Here is a 19,500-nt window from a genome sequence, read left to right as displayed (position 1 = left end):
TTAGGTGTCCCTTGCAGATAACTCCATGCGGTTTTTTGGACCTGGCAAACAGGATCTTGGGGGAGCTGTGCAGGTGCAACTGGAAAGGCCAGAGATTGTGGCCTGCGGGGTTTATTTTTCCTACAGGCAAATGCAAAGTCCTGCAGGGGTAGTTTTCCATTCTTCTACCTGCTGGGAGCAGTGTCAGGCAGCAATCCTGTATCAGTCCGGGGTGGGAAGTGCTGTCTGGGAAGCAGCTGAATACCCTCGGGAGAGAAGGTGGGAGGGAAGACTTGGGGGCCAGGATCCTTAGGGTGGCCAGGGAAGGAGTGGCGGCGGCCTCCTGGCCAGGTATGAAGGCTGGCACCTCTTGGTTCTGCTTCAGGTCCTCCCTGGCCCAGCTCCTGCCAGGAGCCAGAATCTCAGGGGTCCCAAGTTCTCAGCCAACCTGCTTATGGAAGTTTGGAGTCTAAGATCTTGAACTTGCTCCCCCAGGAGGAAGTGATGGCCTCCAACTTGGATGGCTTTAAAGGAGGATTAGAGAACAGGGAAGAGAGGGCTAATAGCTATGAGGACCATGATCTGCTTCCACAGTCAGAGGCAGCAAGGCTTCCAAAGAGGAGGTGCTGGAAACCACAGGAGGGGAGAGTGGCTCTTGCTGGTTTCCCACTGGGGCATCTGGGGGCCCCCTGTGAGAGCAGGATACTGCACCAGGTGGGCCATTCACCTGATCCAGCAGGCTCTTCTTATGGAGGTGGCCTGGCTGGCAACAGCTCGCTTGGGTGCTTAGAGGGCTATCAGGTGCATCTAATTTTTGTACTTTACCCCAGTCCCTGCACTCTTGCAAGACAAGTAACAACAACAGCAGCAGCAGCGGCGGTGGCGGCGGCTGCATAAATGGTTTCAGAAGCCTCTCCTGACCTAGGGGCCCTGCCCCACCTGCCCCAGCCTCTCCAGAGCAGGGCATCTCTCTGATTCTGGTACCTGCCTGATTCCCAGGCTCAGAGCAACTTCAGAAAAGGTTCCGCTCATCCCTAAATATATTCCATGTGCACGTGAAGCTGTGTTGAGTTTAAGGGCGCAAAAATAGTTTTGCTTTGTTTGTTTTTTAATGTGTGCGGACGTGGGGAAGAAGGAGCAGCAAAAATAGCCCCAGTGGAAACTTCAGCTGCTGCCTCCAAAGGCCGGCTCCCAGGGTGGTGGTGGGGGGGTCACTCCGCAGGATGGAAAAGTTGGGGGGGGGAAGCTCTGCCTCTCCCTGTTCTTTTGGGCAGAAAAGGCGCTTTCCCTCTTTCTTTCTTTCTTTCTTTCTCTACCTCCCCCCACAACATCTCCCCAACAAGTGCTGGGAGAAATTAAGGTCACTGTAATGCTGGACTTCAGCTGCTGGTAGTGGGGAGAGAAAGCAGGCAGGGCAAAGGGCAGCAACAGGGTCTGCAGTTTCTGTATTAAACTGGGGGGGGGGGCGGCAGAAGCATTGTACCACCCCCACAGCACCCAGTTTATCCAACGAGTTTATCCCCCCCCCATCCCATCCTTCTCTGGTTTGAGTGGCTAAATTTTCGAAAGTGGGTTTTCTTTGCTGGCGGGGCTTGTCTGAGAAATGAGCAGAGAGGGAGGAGGTGTCCTCCTGGTCTCTCAAAGCCCTATGCTTCATGCTCTGATCCCTCCTCAGGAGCCTCCTCTTTCACCACCCCCTGCAGCTGCCCCAAGGGGAACCGGTTTCCTGGCAAGGGATTATTTGCATCTCGGAGCCCAAACAGTAGCCTGCAGGGAGCCCTGACTGCAGGCGAGGCAGCAGGACTCACCCTCTGCCCACAGCCAGCGTTGCAAATCCTCCACACGGGGCTTGTCACCCCAAAACACATTGCAAGTGTGAAAAGGTCCAGCTCTCACCTAGAGAACCAGACCTTGCTGTTAGCAGACAGGGTTCAGGGCTCTTATAACACCACACTGAGCAAAACAGAGTGAAAACAGTATGTAATTTGAGATCATATAAAGAGTACTCCCCTGTCCCCTCCCAAAAAACTTGTGCAGAGCTCCTTTCTTCCCCCACCATACAGCCATGGTGGTCCCTAACTAGGCTTTTGCTCCTTCTTGGCTCAGTTCAGGAGCCAGTGGAACTCACTCCCACAAGAGGCAGTCACCAAGATCAGAGGCAGCCATGCTTCTGAATGCCGGGGGGGCGTGCTCTTGTGCTCAGGACCAGCTTGCATCTGGTTGGCCATTGTGAGGACAGGAGGCTGGACTGGCCAGGCTCTCTTTGGACCCAGCAGGCTCTTATGTGTTCTTATGGCAGCCAGCCAGCCAGGGCGGGGTACAAATAATAAATTATTATTATTATTATTATTATTATTATTATTATTATATTTTCCCCTGCCTTCATGAGCTGAACTGTGTTCCCCTCTGGGGGACTCCAAGGCAGCGGCAAAACACTGCGTGGCACACACTGCCCAGCAGGCCTTGACCTCTGCTGCAAGCCTCATTGGTGGCTCCTCCCGAGTAGTCCTGGGGCAAGCTGGCTGAGCAGCACCATTTGCATGAGGAGAAGAAGAAAGGGAAAGTGACTGCTGGGCATGCTTTGCTTGAGAGGTAGGGGAGAAGAGGACAGGAGAGAGGCGGTGAAGTCAAGAGTCGCACCTGCGTGAATCTAGAGCAAAAGCAGATCGCTGCATTGCACCTTGGGATTGGGAAATGCAGAGCCTGAAGAATGAGGAAGCAGAGGCGCCCCTGGCTGGGCTGGATACAAGGCAGCTTTCGCTGTCCCTCTGCCATCACTCTCCCTCCCCACTCCCAGCTCAGGCCTCTGGTAGAACGAAGGCAGCCAACCCAGGCCATGAGCCAAACCTGCCAGGGCTGTTCTGAGGCTCTCGCCCCTCACATCTCCAGCAGACCTTCCAGGTTGCCCCTCATAGAATCACAGAGCTGGAATCATATATTCCAACCCCCTGCAGTGCAGGGATTCCCCTTTTCCCAGATGCTGGGGAGATAAGAAGACTTGGGAAGGCAGCAGCTGGCAGCCATTTTTTGCCCAGGCCAGGCCTGCTCCCTGGAGTTGGGGTAGCTCAGTCAATTAGAGCGTGAGACTCTTAATCTCAGGGTCGTGGGTAAAAGGTTCCTGCATTGCAGGGGGTTGGGCTAGATGACCGTTGGGTTCCCTTCCAACTCTATGGTACTATCAGAGCGGAGTTTCTGTGAGGCCACCAGAGCTAAGTGGCTGATGCGTGGAAAATTGGCCCAGGACAGCTGAGACCAGCATTCAAGCCCTTTGCCGGAAGCTCCTGAAGTGTTTCGGGGAAAGAGAGAGAGAGAGGAACAAACACTCCCCACATCCCACCAAGCCTCCACTGTGAGAGGCTGCTCTGAATCACAGCATGTGGGAAGCTGGCAGGAGCTCCGGGGGGTTTAAATATAGAACAGGGACCTGGTGGGACGAAGGACAAAAGGAGGAAATCCCTGGCCAGGGTGCATCAAGGTGAAAGTGGAATCACAGAGGGGCCTCTGGGACGCAAGGCTGCCCGATGCAGTTCAGGGCTAGGCAGGGCTCACCGAAGCACCGTTTCCGAAACCCACTCCAAATCTATCGGACAGGGGAAGCTTTTTCCCTCCCTTTTGTTGCAGCCGTTGCACAAGTGTCCTGGCCTGGGGCCAAGTGGTTTTGAGCCCCAGCAAGGCCTGAAATTTACAGCAGAGCAGATAAGAATCTGCAGCGCATGCTTGGGATCTGGTGATTTCTCTAGCACCACCAGCACTAAACCCCCAATTTAGCTGCAGGGGACAAATACATGTCTCCTTTCCCAGGCTCTGGGTTCATGTCTGAATGAAGATGCAGTATTAGAAGCTGACGCATAATGAGTCAGAACGCTGGGTCCGTCTGCAGCTCAGTATCCTCTGCACTGGTCATCAGTGACTCTCCAGTCCAGGGTCTCAGGCGGGCACCTCTCTCAGTCTTGCCTGGAAACGCTGCCAGAGGTTCAGCTGGGGACGTTCTGTGTGCAGCACCTCCCAAACCCAATCTAGCCACCTTTCCTGGGGCTGAGGGTCCACTTTGGCAAATCCTGGTCTGCACACTTGTCAGGCTGCTGCCCCGGTTAGTTAGAGAGAAAGAGGGTTAACCTTGGGAGTCCTGCGGCCTCTGGGATGTCCTAGTCAGGAGCCCCTGCTTCCCCAAGCTAAACTTCTGAAGTCTCTCTCCTGCTTCCAGAAATCGAAATGTTCTCCCACTTAGGGAACATCAGACCCCAATCTAGGCCAGGAGGCTCTGGAAACAGCAGTGTGTGACTGAAATACAGCCACCGGGACTGATCAATAGCTTCCCTTGCTCAGCTGCACCACATCTCTCTCCTGAAAAGCAGCACAAAGGAGGCAGAGGGGCTGCCTAGCAGGGGAATGTGCACTGCAGACAGTGGACAACGGGACTCCTGGGACTCCCACTCTTGGCCCCCTACATCCAGCAGCCTCAAAGGGCACTTCTCAGACAGGAGAAGGCCCCACAGCAGCTGCTGTGACAGCAGCTTCAACCCAGGCACCTCTGCACCCTCCCCTCCCCCAGTGCACGCTGGGAACTTTGACCTGGAAAGATTGGTCGCTCTCCATCAATGCCTGCGTCTGCGTGTGTCCCTGGGCACCGGTCTGCCAGCAGACTTTGTCCAGAGAGCAGAGGGCAGTTCTGCGGGGGGGGGGGGGCTGAGGTGACCTTTGTTCCCCGGGTGAGAGACGTGGCACAACAGCCCCTGTAGGTCGATAGAGCACATGAAACTGTGCCCCCATTGCCTGGCGATGCCCTGAAGCCACCGAGTGGCTGCTCTGCAATCTGGTGAAATTTTGCTCAGTTATCTTTGTTCTTATTCGACTGAGGAACTGGTGCTGGAGAATCTGGGGCAGGGATGATGCGGGACGCCATCAGCCAGAATGCCTGAGGCCAGTTGTGAAACCCACCCCTAGAGTTTGGCAAGATTTCAACACCACCTGCATTGTTGTTGGCACCTGTCTATCTTGAGAGATGGTGGAGTTTGCCTTGGGGCGTGTGTGTGTGCGTGTGAAGTCAAACTGCTGCGTTAGAAGCAGTTCTGGAGGTCCTGGGCTGCCCTGATGACTAGACCCCTTTCAGCCTCGCTGGTCTGGTCCAAAGGAAAGCAGAACAAGACATTGGGCACCAGTCTGGCTACAGGAGTTGCCGGAAGGAGGTGTACCAGGCACCATCCAACTGCCTTAGGGACTCCACTCTGGATTTGTGTGGGGTTTACTCCTGAGCCTTTTTTTCTCCCAAAGAAACGGACGTAAGAAGAGCCTGCTGGATCAGGCCTAAGTGGGCCCATCTAGTCCAGCCTCCTGTTCTCACGGTGGCCAAACAGATGCCCCTTATGGGAAGCAGGATTTGAGCACCAGAGCAAGGCTCTCCCCTCCTGTGGTTCCAGCAAGAAACTGGTTCTCAGAAGCATCAGCGCCTCCAACTCTGCCCATCTGCTTTCTCCACAACACTCAAAACTTCTATCATGTCGCCTCTTCCTCCAAACTCAAAGATCCCAAACGCCGCAACCTTTCCTCCTAGGCGAGTTGCCCTTTCCCGAAGCTTTCCCAGCCCTACCCTTTACGAGGCGAGCACCACAGATTTGAAGAACCACACGATGTTGGCAATGCGCACCTCTGCATCCACGCATTGTGTGCGGTCCAGGCTCCTCCAAGGACGCCCCAGCCCCGCCGTTTCGTCACTTACCCCAGCACGGTCCAGGGGAGGCTGCATTAGGTCTTGTGCTTTATTTACGCCCAATTGTTCAGTCTGAAGTCTTCTCTATCGGTTAATCATGATCCATGATGCGTCTAACGGGTGGGGTGGGGTGACAGGAGGGGCGGGGTGAGAGGGAGCCGCGGCCGGCGACAGCTAGCTGGGCGCAGGGGCTTCCTGGATTTCCGCCGCCCGCTGGATCATGTCCAGCGCCTCCCAGAAGAAGTCCTTCTGGAAGGTCATGAGGGGCATGCTGCCGACAGCTTCCTTCATCTTGGCCATGCGCCCCTCCAGCGTCGGGCACTTGTGCAGCTGGCTCAGGTACTCCTCGCACGCCCGGGCCGCCATGGCCTCCGTGTCGCTCGGCGCCACCCCTGCCTTGCTGGCCGGCAGCTCGCGGTAGGCGGGGACCTCCTCAATGTCGTGGCTGGACAGCATGTAGAGGCACTCGCGGGTGGAGCAGATGCGGCGGGCACAGGGCGGCACCTGAGAGGGGGAGACGGATCTCAGGAGAGCCTCGCCGGATCAGGCCAATGGCCCATCTAGGCCCGTGGCCTGTTCTCACTGCAGCCAACTAGAGGCCCTCTCCCCTCCCAGGGTTCCCAGCGACTGGGATTCAGAAGCATGGCTGCCTCTGACTGTGGAGGCAGAGCAAATAGCCCTCCTGGCTAGGAGCCTTCTCCTACTCCACCATGTTTTTGCCTTTTAAAGCCACCTCGGGGTTGGAGACAGTGTCCAGGAGGCAGCACACAACCCTCTGCACTCAGGAGGCTGCCATGGGGATGTTGGGACCCTCCCTCCAGCCCTGACGCTGAGGATTAGGAGATAAAACCACACTCAGGGTTTTGAAGCAGTTTTGTGGATCCTAATAATAATAATAATAATAATAATAATAATAATAATAATAATAAAATTATTTACACCCTGCCCTTCCCAGCCAAGACCGGGCTCAGGGCGGCTAACCAATAATAAAAACAAGTTGATTAAAATACAATTTAAAAAAGATTAAAATACAACATTAAAACATTAGGATGCAGCTTCTTCACAGGAGGAGAAAGGAAAAAGAAAGAGGGGGAGGGAATCAAACTGATTCTAAGCCAAAGGCCAGGTGGAACAACTCTGTCTTACAGGCCCTGCGGAAAGAAATCAGATCCTGCAGGGCCCTGGTCTCATGAGACAGAGCGTTCCACCAGGCCGGAGGCAGTGCTGAAAAGGCCCTGGCTCTGGTTGAGGCTAATCTAACTTCCTTAGGGCTCGGGACCTCTAGGGTGTTGCTATATATAGACCTTAAGGTCCTCCATGGGGCATACCATAAATTGGCATTCTACATGCCTGGGTGGGCTTGTCTAAACAAAAATGTTTTTGGCACAGTGATGTCAAGAGGCAGGGAGTTCCAGAGTGTAGGTGCTGCCGCACTAAAATATCCATGTGCACAGAAAAGATCGGAGCATAACACAGGAAGGGGGCAGGAGAGATGGCCGGGAATGACTAGACTTCACGGCCGACACCCACGGGCTATGCAGCCCACCCAGCCCACTTCCCAGGTCCTGACTGCCCACGTTTTGGCCTCATCCCACCTCTCTCCCCCTCACCTTGGTGTGCAGCCGGACGAAAGAGGCGCTGCCTTTGGGCCACCCGGGCAGGCGCCCTCCAGCTCCGCAGCCACAGCCCATCAGGTCCTTGCTGAAGTCCCCGCTCTGACTCAGCACCAGCGTGTGGTTGAGGCCGCAGCAGAGGTCGATGGGGCACTTGAGGTAGTGCACCTGCAACAGGGAGCACAGCGGCATCAGAGCGTGGCTGAGGATTCGCAACCATCATGATTGCTGGAGGAAGGTTTCCTGTTGCTGGCAGAGGCTCAGGTGAAATGGGCGTAGAACCACAGAATTGTAGAGTTGGAAGAGACCCCCGAGAGCTATCTAGCCTGACTCCTTGCAATGCAGGAATCCCAGCTAGACAATCCCAGGCAGGTGGTCACCAAAAACCTCCCATGAAGGGGACTCAAGGCTGAAAAGGGACAACCTTCCTACTGTGTCACAGTGCCTGATTTGAGCTTAACACGGCCCATGAAGATGGTTCTGCCCAGACCAAAATGCCAGGTGACCCAAATTAGTAATGGCCATGAGGACATTGCAAGGGCTCAGATGCTTCCTGGAGCTCTGAGGGTCCCACACCCACCCCAGGAAGGATGGTCTGCTCTCCTCTCACCTGGGCAGGCTCCCCGCGGTCTATCTTGTCGCCTGTGCCTAGCTGGCCATAGCGGTTATTTCCTTGCATGAAGATCCGCCCAAACTCGTCCACTAGCCCCAGGTGGTTGTAGCCAAGGGCACAGCTGAGGACCTGCCACAAAGTGGGAGAGAGGAAGGGAGAGAGTCTGACCCACACCTAAGGCCTGAGCCTTAATCTCAAGTAGGACTCCCATCATATTCAGCCTGAATCTTGTCACCAGTGCTCCTTGAAACACATGGTATTCATCAATCGGTGCTCCTGAGCACATGCAGAGAGCATTTCCCTCTCCCTAAGAAGGGCCCGTTGCATCACACCACTGGCCTGCCTAGTCCAGCCTCCTATTCTCACAGTGGCCAACCAGGTGCTTCAATGGGAATCCTGCAGTCAGGACCTGAGCACAGTAACACTTTCTCCTTCTGTGGTTTCCAACAACGTTTTGGCAGCAGGGGAAGATTTGTTTGTTGGTGTCAGACCACTTTCATCTCTGGACCCAGCAAGTGTCAGACTCCTTTAAGACTTGGGGTGTTAAGCCGCATGCCAGACCCTTCTAATTATTTGATCCAGCATGTGCTAACAGCTAATTAAGCCAGGCTCTCCTCCTGTGTTGAGGGACTGCCTGGGCGATGGGCCATTAAGAGAACAAAAGGACTGAAAGGAGTCGGTTTGAGATGGCAAAGGGGTGAGGCCCCTCTCCCTCAGCAGATGAAACCAGAGCTTAGTGGAGAGAGGCGAGAAGCAATGTGGGAAGCGTAGAGAAGGGGCAAGAGTCATGTGGCAGAGAGACAAAGCAGCAAGCAGGCGAGTCAGAACAGCTTCTGATGCCTGCTTGAATCCAATGTCATTGGCTACAAGACCCTCTTGCTGTGAACCCCTCCATCGTAGGCTCATGTATATATTTCTAAATAAACCGTATATCCTAAAGACACCGCAGTCTCCACTGTGCCTCATTTCCAAAAGGAAACACAGACCCTGGGTAAGCACTGGGAACCCCTGGAATCTCACACCGCTCAGAGATTAGGGTGGCATGCAACTGAATCTAGGTGGGCTTTTTTTCCTGTCTGTCTGTTTGGATGGTTGTTAAGTCATTAAGAAGAAGAAGAAGAAGTCCTCCCCTGGTGGGAGAGGGGAGGACGGGGAACAGGACAGAGCCCCACCTCTGGGTTACCTTAGCCGGGAGGGAGAGGGCCAGGGGCATCTGCTGATCCAGCGGGTCGAACGCATGGAGGGTGCCAAAGAGGTCGCGGTAAACACCAGGCGAGTGGACCTCAAAGTAGACGGTGCCCTCGTCTGTGGAGGAGATGCAAGATGGTTGCTGGCCAAACCCTGGCCCTGCACAGAGGCAGAAGGGCTCCCCCAGAACAGAATCCATCTATCCCAGGCAAGGAGGTTGGGGTTGTGTGGGTGGACGGCTCCCCACTGCAGTGGCTGCCCGTGGCATTTTGCGCTGGGTTCAGACTCCTGCTCCTGGCTTTCAGGACAGTGCCCTCCGGCTACTCTCTTCTGAAGCCCCATTTGCTCAGGCAGACTTGGTTCTTATCCCCTCACCACCCCACTGCCGCCTTCTCCCACTCTCATCTGTGGTCCTTCTCCTAAGCTGCCTCGGATGCAGCTTCCCCTTCTCAGTGCTGAAATAGGGGCTACTGGAAATAGCTGGTAAGGCCTCCCTCCTTCTCCAACGAAAGCCTCCCCACCACTGGTTACTTCCGCTTGCACCTCAGGTGGTTCCACCTAAGGTAAAGGTAAAGGGACCCCTGACCGTTAGGTCCAGTTGTGGCCGACTCTGGGGTTGCGGCGCTCATCTCGCTTTATTGGCCGAGGGAGCCGGCGTACAGCTTCCAGGTCATGTGGCCAGCATGACTAAGCCGCTTCTGGCGAACCAGAGCAGCGCACGAAATGCCGTTTACCTTCCTGCCGGAGCGGTACCTATCTATCTACTTGCACTTTGATGTGCTTTCGAACTGCTGGGTTGGCAGGAGCAGGGACCGACCAACAGGAGCTCACACCCTCGCGGGGCTTCGAACCGCTGACCTCCTGATCAGCAAGTCCTAGGCTCTGTGGTTTAACCCACAGCGCCACCCGCGTCCCTATACCAATAACATCACCCCCAACCCCCACTTCTCAGCCTTCTCTCAGCTCAGTTTGGGCTTCCTGATATCACCTGTACACCCTCTTGGGGGCGGACCACATTGCCATGTGTGATCCCTGGCCTCTTCACGAGGACAGAGGAATGGCCAATAGTGACAGCAGTGGCACAAGGTTGAGGAGCATGAACAGCCCACTGTAGGGTCGCCTAGTCCAACCCCCCTGCAATGCGGGAACTGTAGCTCAAGAATCCCTGACAGGAAGCCACCCAAACTCTGCTTAAAAAACTCCAGGGAAGGAGAGTCCACCCGGCTCCAAGGCAATCTGCCCCACTGTCAAATAGCTTCAATAGTTGGAATTTCCTTTCTTGTCATATTGTTGGCCTAGGTTCTTCCCTCCGGAGCAGCAGAAAACAAGCTTGCTCCGTCTTCTGTGTGACAACGCTTCAGATACCTGAAGGCAGCTCTCCTGTCCCCTCTCGGTTCTTGTCCTCTCCAGGTGAAACATGCCCAGGTCCCTCAACCGTTCGTCATAAGTAATAAATAATAATAAGAAGAAGGCTTGGTTTCTGGACCCTATTGGTTGTGGCGGCCTCTGGGCAGAGACTGGCCTGGCTGGAGGGCGCCTTCTGCTGACCTGTGAGGTAGACGGCGCTGCTCTGGTTGGAGTGCATGTTGCGGACAGAGATGTGAGGGAGGCACTTGGAGACTTTGCGCAGAGCCAGCTGCACAGTGTAGGAGCGCGGCTGGTCCAGCTGGGTCTCGTTCACCACCAAACTGTAGATCTTCCCTTCCTCTGTGGGGGGAAACAAAACACCCCACAAAAAGTGACTGCGGAATTCGCTTGCCTCCACATGCGCAAAGCCCTATACGGCCTAGGACCCTCGTTCCTATGGGACCACCTCTCATGGTATGTCCCACGGAGGACCTTACTGTTTTCAAACAAAAACATCTTGGAGGCCACAGGGAGGTTAGGCTGGCCTCAACCAGAGCCAGGGCCTTTTCGGCTGTGGCCCCAATCTGGTGGAACACTCTGTCACAAGAGACTAGGGCCCTGCGGGACTTGACATCTTTCCGCAGGGCCTGCAAGACAGAGCTGTTCCACCAGGCCTTTGGCCAAGGCACAGACTGACCCCATCTCTCCTTCTGTACTCCTCATAGAACTCTAGCCCAATGGTTGCCATTAATTTGATTCTGAATCGATTTTAGAATTGATTTTAGAATGCTGTGTTACTTTTATTGTTGTTAGCCGCTCTGAGCCCAGCTTCAGCTGGGGAGGCAGGATATAAATAATTTATATTATTATTATTATTTATTAAAGGAGCACGGCGCAAGGGACCAGGTCAGGGCGACTGTAGGCCATGCCTTGTTGCACATGCCCTGTGCATATACTCTGTATCCACCCCTTTCCCCATAAGGGGAGGGCCAGGTTTGGTAATTCGATGGAGGGAATCTCAGGGTCTCCAGTACAGAAGTGCATTGATCGTTTATTTATGACTGACTAGGCCAGAGCCTAGAGCAAAACACCTTCCTTGTTTTGTATTTAACGTTTCACTGCCCTTATGGCTTCCAAAGCTATTTCTGATTGCTCTCCTGCACTAGGGACAGGGGTTAAGAAGGTCCTTGTTGCATTTCCAGCAGCGTATTTGGTGGAACGTGGCTTTAATGTGGTCCTCCAACTTCTCTCCAGGACTCCAGATTTAAGACTCCTGCTAAGCGACTTTAAACCAGGCACTGGGAAAACGGCATCCCTTCATCAAGCCCATCCATAGGTGACCCTGAGGGTCATCTAGCCCAACCCCCTGCAATGCAGAATTCTCAAGTAAAGCACCCAAGACAGATGGCCATCCAACCTCTGCTTAAAAACCTCCAAGGAAGGAGAGCCTGCCACCTTCTGAGGGAATCTGTTGCACTGTTGAACGGCTTTTACTGTCAGAAAGTGCTTCCGGATGTTGAGTTGCAATCTCCTTTCTTGCAACTTGAAGCCATGGGTTCGAGTCCTCCCCTCCAGAGCAGGAGGAAAACAAGCTTGCTCCCTCTTCCATGTGACAGCCCTTCAGATATCTGAAGATGACTATCATGTCTCCTCTCAGTCTCCTCTTTTCCAGGCTAAACATCCCCAACTCCCTCAACCATTCCTCATCAGGCTGGGTTTCCAGACCCTTGATCATCTTGGTCACCCTCCTCTGCGCACCTTCCAGCTTGTCAACATCCTTCTTAAACTGAACGCAATATTCCAGGTGTGGTCTATTATGACCAAGGCAGAACAGAGTGGTACCATCACCGTATCAAGTTCATTTGTTTTGCTGAATTAATTAAACTAAATAGTTTGGGAACTGCTGCTTTAGCAAATCTCTCTGTGAGAATGAGGCTCAGCGTGTGAAGCATTTGTTGAACTGCAGCCACTGTTAGCAGTTAACTGCTGCCAGAATTATTATTTCTCAAAGCTGGAATTAAAATGAGAATACAGTCCATGAGAGAATGGGTACCTAAAATCTGGGATGTGGTATGTATAGTTAAGCTTAGATACAGTCGTATCTTGGTTCTAGAACGGAATCCATTCTGGAAGTCCGTTCGACTTCCAAAAATGTTTGAAAACCAAGGCGCAGCTTCCAGTTGGCTGCAGAAGATGTTTGGCTTCCAAAAAACATTCGCAAACTGGAACACTCATTTACAAGTTTGTGGCGTTCGGGAGCCAAAACGTTTGAGTTCCAAGGTGTTCGAAAAGCAAGGTACGACTGTACATGATAAGAACCAGAGAGGATAGACAACAATATGATATATTCATTGAGAAATGGAATCTAATGTACTGGAGTAATAAGGTACCAAAGAATGTAAACCCATTTGTGTTACTTGGAACTTTGCGATATTAATTTATTATGTTTGATTATGGATTTCTGTCGCTATACATTTGGCTCCAGATATCCCCTTTTCCTCTACTTCTGTATTGTTTTATTTGGCATCTATTATTCTATTTTGCTGTGTTTATACTCTCTCTCTCTCTCCCCGCAGAGGCTCACCTGTCAGGAGCAAGAGGGACCTCTCCGTCTCCTGCCCCACCAGCACAATCTGCTTGAACTTCATGGAGAAGTGGAAGGTCATCTTGAACACCCGCTGCCCGCTGGATTGCAGGTAGACCTCCACACAGTCGCAGAGGCGCCCGCTGCCGGCTGGGCTGGAGCCCTCGCTGCGCCCCACAGCTGCCGTAACAGGCTGTTCGCGGGTGGCCAGCACGTACAGGTACTTGCGGTACACAGTGTCGCTCCGGGGGTCCGTGGCAAACTGCAGGCAGAAGGAGGAGGAGGGAGGAGGCACTCAGGGTCAGGAAGCCAGAGATCCCGGGATGCTGCAGGAACTGATCAGGGATCTAGAGGGGGAAGAAGTCTGGGCTGTGCACTCAGGGGTGGGAGAGAAGACCCCTCTCGCAAAGAGCCTTGGGGCAACCAGCTTCTGGTGAAAGAAACTAGGGTGCCACAGGACTGTCTGACGCCTTTCCCTAAAGGGAGGTACTAAAGGTTCTGGAAGTGTCCAGAGTGTGGAACTCACATCGAAGAAGAAGAGGAGGAGGAGGAGGAGGAGGAGGAGGAGGAGGAGGAGGAGGAGGAGTTTGGATTTGATACCCCACTTTATCACTCCCCTTCAGGAGTCTCAAAGCGGCTCACATTCTCCTTTCCCTTCTTCCCCCACAACAAACACTCTGTGAGGTGAGTGGGGCTGAGAGACTTCAGAGAAGTGTGACTGGCCCAAGGTCACCCAGCAGCTGCATGTGGAGGAGCGGGGAAGCAAACCTGGTTCAGCAGATTACAAGTCTACTGCTCCTAACCACTACACCACACTGGCTCTCCTAACCACCTGAGCCTTCAGTGACAGACTTGGGTCCAGGAGCACCCCATGCTATGGACCTCCTGGACTTGAAAACATAACACCTCCACCTTTTCATGATTTAATTTTATTGGCCCGCATTTGGCCCACCACTGTCTCCTTCAAGGAAGATGGCACCTTTCTCTTCCTCCAGTGCAGCATTAATCATTCTCTGAACCCCCACCCTCTGCAGCTCCCTCTAAGATGGGTAGGTCCCAAGGGGCCAGAGGGTCAGCTGCACTTCTTCAAGCAGCTGTTCAAGGCAGGTGCCCAGGCAGCAATAACTGAAGCTGACCTAGGTAATAATAATAATAATAATAATAATAATAATAATAACAACAACAACAACAACAACAACAACAACAACAACAACAACAACAATAATAATTTATTATTTATACCCCGCCCATCTGGCTGAGTTTCCCCAGCCACTCTGGGCGGCTTCCAATCAAGTGTTAAAAACAATACAGCATCAAATATTAAAAACTTCCCTAAACAGGGCTGCCTTCAGATGTCTTTTAAAGAGAAGATAGCTGCTTATTTCCTTCACATCTGAAGGGAGGGTGTTCCACAGGGCAGGCACCACCACCGAAAAGGCCCTCTGCCTGGTTCCCTGTAACCTCACTTCTCGCAATGAGGGAACCGCCAGAAGGCCCTAAGCGCTGGATCTCAGTGTCTGGGCAGAATGATGGGGGTGGAGATGCTCCTTCAGGTCTACTGGGCCTTTGAGGCTGTTTAGGGCTTTAAAGGTCAGCACCAACACTTTGAATTGTGCTCGGAAATGTACTGGGAGCCCGTGTCCTTTCTCTCCCTCCCTCTCAACTGGGACTGCATTCTGCCCACAGTTCCGATGCTAGGCCATGGCTCTGGCCTGTCCTGCCCTGCTCCCGCCTCTGGGAAGCAATGGGAACAGGCAGCCCGCCCCCACACCTCAGGGTATCTCTCCTCTCCCAGGCACCTACGTCCTTGGCACTGCGGCAGAGCACCATGTAGCGGCAGGCGCGTCGCCACTGGATGTGGCCCATGGTGGAGGAGACCAGGGCGTTCTTGAGGAAGAAGAGGGTGCCGTTGTAGTCCAGGATGAAGACGTGGTCCTTGGTGGGCAAGAACTTCCGGTAGCCGTGCGAGAGCAGCGGGGCAACCGTCTTGCTGACAAAGTGCCGGCGGCCGCTGAACATCTGGAAGTACAAGCCCTTGGTGTCTGCGGGACAGAGAGACCCCCCAGGGGCAGAGGGAGTGGGTCTGTCTGAAGGAGCTGCTACACCGCTCCCTTCCCTGGGGAATGGGGGCAGGGTGGGATCCCCTTTTGTGGGATCGGCCAACCCTCTTCAGCTCCCCCCAGCCCAGGCAGATGTAGAGCTTTTTCTCACACAGCAAAAAAAACACACCCCCTTCCTCCCGCCCCCTCTGCTTCACCACTGAGGTATACTGACAGTTGAGTATGGCCGATCTCTTCCACGGCCGGCTGCCACCAGAGTTCTCGTCCCGCAGGCGAGGAGAAAGGCGGCGGCAGATCCTCTGCCAGACCCCCTCACTGTCGCACACCTCATAGAAGTACCGGCAGGTCTGGCCCAGAGCCACCACATCCTTGACAGGCAGGAAGGAGATAATGTAGTACAGCTGGAGAGAAGGAGGGACTCAAGTCAAGGTGAGCGCAGGGAGCGTCTCTCACACACAAACACTTCGCTGAACTAGTGTGCTGTTCGCTCCGCCCTGTCTCCACAGTCGGAGACAGCGATGCTTCCAAATTCCAGTTGCTGGAAATCATAACTTGTAATAATAATAGTTTATTATTTATACCCCGCCCACCTGGCTGGGTTTCCCCAGCCACTCTGGGCGGCTTCCAACAAAATATTAAAATACAGTAGTCCATCAAACATTAAAAGCTTCCCTAAACAGGGCTGCCTTTAAAAGTCTGGTAGTTGTTGTTCTCTTTGACATCTGGTGGGAGGGCCTTCCACAGGGCGGGTGCCACCACCGAGAAGGCCCTCTGCCTGGTTCCCTGTAACTTGGCTTCTCGCAGGGAGGGAACCGCCAGAAGGCCTTCGGCGCTGGACCTCAGTGTCTGGGTAGAACAATGGGGGTGGAGACGCTCCTTCAGATATACTGGACCGAGGCTGTTTAGGGCTTTCAAGTTCAGCACCAACACTTTGAATTGTGCTCGGAAATGGACTGGGAGCCAATGGAGGTATTTCAGGACCGGTGTTATGTGGTCTCGGCAGCCGCTCCCAGTCACCAGTCTAGCTGCCGCATTCTGGATGAATTGCAGTTTCCGGCTCACCTTCAAAGCCGCACATAGAGTGCATTGTAGTAGTCCAAGTGGGAGATAACCAGAGCATGCACCACTCTGGCAAGGCAGTCTGCGGGCAGGGAGGGTCGCAGGAGGGGAAGAGTTGCTCTTGTGCTTAGGTCTGGCTAGCGGGTTTCTCATAAAGGCCATCTGGTCGGCCACTGTGAGAACAGGATGCTGGACCAGGTGGGCCATTGGCCTGATCCAGCAGGCTCTTTTTATGATCTTGCTGTCCCGACCTCCTAAACCACAGCCAGGCAGCCTCACTCACCAGTTCTGGGGGGAAGACCTGGATAGAGATGGAATCTCCTCTGCCCTTCTTGTCTTCTGTGGTCTCAGTGGATGAGCTGCGCCGCTTCTTCTTGGGCTGCTGAGGGGAGGGGAAGAAGGATGGAGAGTAGGGCAATGGTGTGAGCAGCCAGGAGGAAACTTTTTTCTCTTTCAGGGCTTAGTTTCAAAGCAGAAAAGTGCTGGGCCTCAAGTTTTGCTATCCCTAGAATCCCTTGCCTTTAAAAACTGCACAGCAGAATTTCACAAGGTGTAGCTTCCCCATCACTACATGGACATAGTGTCAGAAAAATGTCTCCCCCAGTTGAATTTCTGCCTGTCACACCCACAGAACAGTGACAAGCTTCTGTCCGGTCCAGGGCTTCCTCTGTCATATCATGTCTTGCGTTCCGAGAGCTGTCTGACTCACAATCTCTCGCAAAGCATTTTCAGCCCTGGCCCAAAACCATGATTGCCCAGGGCACTTTAAGGGAAACCGTGATTCATTCAACCAAGGTGAAACCAGTTTCATAATAATTTATATCTGCCTTGCGGATGGAATAAGAACGTTAGCAGCAGTGCCTCGAGAGATAGCGGGCAGCCTTGCAAGTGCATTTCCCTGGATGCACACCAGGAGGCATCAGGACCCTGTGTTAGAAATAAACATCTAGCTGGGATTTTTCTCCCTCTCTTGAAGATAATTACACATTTGATGCTGAAAAGCTATTTTGTCCCATTAGAAACAGCTTATGTGACACTTCTTTCACATAGCAAAGGCAACACAAAGTTTTCGTGCAGTTGCTTTAATGCGTTGGACCTGGACTTGGGGACACAGGCATGACCAGAGTGTGACTTGCACTCTGTAGTAGTCCATGAAAGCTTATGCCATAATTAATTGCCACAATACTCTTCTGGGTTGAAGGGGTTTTTTTGGTTTTTTTATGTGACAAATCCTTTCCAACCCACTTTTCAAAGATTTTTCAGAACGTGGTGAGTCACAGTGCTGACTTGTCAAACTAGTCAGCTTGTGCGGATTTCTCCAAGTTTGAAGAAAATATTGTGTAGCTTTGTTACCGATTTGGCTAGACAGTTTATTTTAAATTAATTTGCACATGCAATCAAGCAATGGAAGAAGCAGCATCCCCAATTCAGTCAACTGAAAGGGAAAAGCTCCCCGCTCTGCTGAACCATTTCCTCCTCCTCCCACTCTTGGAAAAATCCCCACACAGGTGTCTTGCCCTGCCCTGCAGCCAAAATATAGCATGCTCACTCCAAGCGGTTCCTCAATGCTAGAGATGTGGGAGAAGCGCTGGAGCTTTCTCCTTCTGAATTTTCGGACGATGCGCCTGTCGCTCATGTCTGCCCGCCCAGCCATCGCTTGCGCGGTGGGTGTGAGCTCTCAGACCCACCCTTGTTGCTGGGCCCAGCATGGCCAAGGCTTATGAATGCCTCTGCCCACAAGGTGAATCACCCCGGGGGACATGGCACTATGTGATAATGGCCGTCCTGATGGCTTCACAGAGACAGGGGTTCCCCTGGTAACTGGGGCACTGTGACATCAGCACCTATCTGGGACTGTCTTTATGACCTGTGCACTAGGTACCACCGGGTCCTGGGATTAAAGACCAGGCAAGGCGTGCACCGAAGGGCCGGGATCGTGCTAACAGCTCTGATTTGTACCAGCACTCCACAGTCTGTTCTGCTCCTCCGCTAAGGGGCAGTGAGTTATGGGGGTTAAGGCCGGTATTGTCTCTCCTTGGAGTCACAGCGACATCTCTCGTTATTAATATATGTTAAATGAGATGCCTCGTCGATGCACCCAGAAAGGGGTGAGTGACAAAGGGTGGATTGGTCAGTATCAGTTATGTCCTTTCTCCTACTTTCCATTTGCAACATCCAGAACCAGCTGATACCCAAGAGAGGGGTTGTCACTGGCTTCTGAATGCATATAGGGAAAATGTTTGGCTTTACTCTCGTAGTTGCTTCTGATTCCACTTATTCTGAGAGTAGAGGGACTAGGCAGAGGTACTGGGAGGGTTGGGCCAGCCTTCCCCCAACGCCTGGTGCATTCTGGGTGTTTCAAACTACAACTCCCAAGAGCTCCAGCACCGTACGATTGAGCCATCTGAGGCCGTTGGGGATTGTAGTCCAAAAATGTCTGGAGGGCACTAGGTTGGGGGAAGGCTGCCTTAAGAATGCCCATTTTTTACAGCTGCCCAAAGTGATTAAACGTACCATGGAAACACACATTGCGGCTGAATGCAAAGTTTGATGCTGCCAGCTGGATGTTCCACCCTCCGAGCGCACCTTGGCATCAAGAGCTTCTAGCCTGCCCTTCCAGAGGACTCGGGAATTCTAGATCTTGCCCCCTAGTTCTAATAACCCACAAGTCTCCACTCTCAGTTCCAGAGAAGGCAGGCATCCAGGCCCTTGGCCCACTAGAGCCCACTCTGTCCTCCAGTTCCCCAACGCCTCCTTTCACCGGCAGGTGTCACAACTGCAGCCTTCAGCAACTCAGCCGGTGTGTGAGTTTTCCTGCAAAATATCGGGAGGGCACCAGGTTAGGGAAGGTTTCTTCGCCTCTCTCTTTCTACCTGCCGAGGTCCAGCATGGTCTGAGCTTCCTTCATCCCATGGGAGGAGAGGCCTCTCAACGGCTACTAGCCAGGATGGCCAGGCACTTCTGAACACCAGCTGCCGAGAACTGCAGGAGAGGGCTGGCCTTGCGTTCGAATCCTGCTTGGGGGACTTCCCCATTGAGGCATCTGGTTGAACAGGATGCTGGCCATATCTGCCCCCACTTGGGCCTGATCCTGCGTTTGCGACGGCCGCCGTCCCAGCCTGCCTGCAAGCAAGAAAAAGCATGAAACAATAAGATAGAAGGGGCTATTAAAGTCGCTTTTAATGCAGAGAAAAACACTGGCTGAGGAAAGGGCTCCCTGTTGCAAACCTCAGCTTTCCAGGGTTGGGAAACCAGGGGCTGGATCTTGGCAGCCCCTTCCTCTGGCCTCCGTCCCCATATCTGGCTGGCTGCCTGCATCTTCACCCAGTGGCGTAGCGTGGGGGGTGCAG

General features: G+C 53.3%; 2 protein-coding genes across 7 annotated transcripts in view; one reads left to right on the top strand and one right to left on the bottom strand.

Moving 5' to 3' along the window:
- Nucleotides 1-5,721: 5,721 nt before the first annotated feature.
- FBXO24 (F-box protein 24) lies at nt 5,722-18,993 on the bottom strand. Of its 6 annotated transcripts, none has more exons than XM_083580990.1 (10): nt 18,665-18,993; nt 16,434-16,532; nt 15,306-15,492; nt 14,835-15,073; nt 13,032-13,293; nt 10,649-10,807; nt 9,096-9,217; nt 7,910-8,041; nt 7,297-7,467; nt 5,722-6,190 (listed from the first exon to the last, which is right to left on the bottom strand). In XM_083580990.1, exons 1-10 carry the CDS (start codon nt 18,677-18,679, stop codon nt 5,861-5,863), a joined length of 1,716 nt encoding a protein of 571 aa, XP_083437116.1. In that variant the 5' UTR covers nt 18,680-18,993; the 3' UTR covers nt 5,722-5,860. The 6 variants fall into 6 exon arrangements, with proteins under 6 accessions (XP_083437116.1, XP_083437117.1, XP_083437113.1 ...); XM_083580991.1 differs by having other exon boundaries at nt 16,434-16,529; XM_083580987.1 differs by lacking the exon at nt 18,665-18,993 and adding an exon at nt 17,700-17,946 and having other exon boundaries at nt 16,434-16,529.
- Nucleotides 18,080-19,500, top strand: part of LRCH4 (leucine rich repeats and calponin homology domain containing 4) — a 66,764-nt gene continuing 65,343 nt past the window's right edge. Inside the window, exon 1 of the mRNA XM_083580951.1 lies at nt 18,080-18,258. Within this exon, the coding sequence (XP_083437077.1) occupies nt 18,243-18,258 (16 nt within the window). The 5' untranslated portion in view covers nt 18,080-18,242. The remainder of the gene's footprint in view (nt 18,259-19,500) is intronic.

The sequence above is a fragment of the Podarcis filfolensis genome, assembly GCF_964270895.1.
Source record: "Podarcis filfolensis genome assembly, chromosome: 13".
Classification (NCBI taxonomy): Eukaryota; Metazoa; Chordata; class Lepidosauria; order Squamata; family Lacertidae; genus Podarcis; species Podarcis filfolensis.
This window is presented reverse-complemented; position numbering and strand designations above follow the sequence as displayed.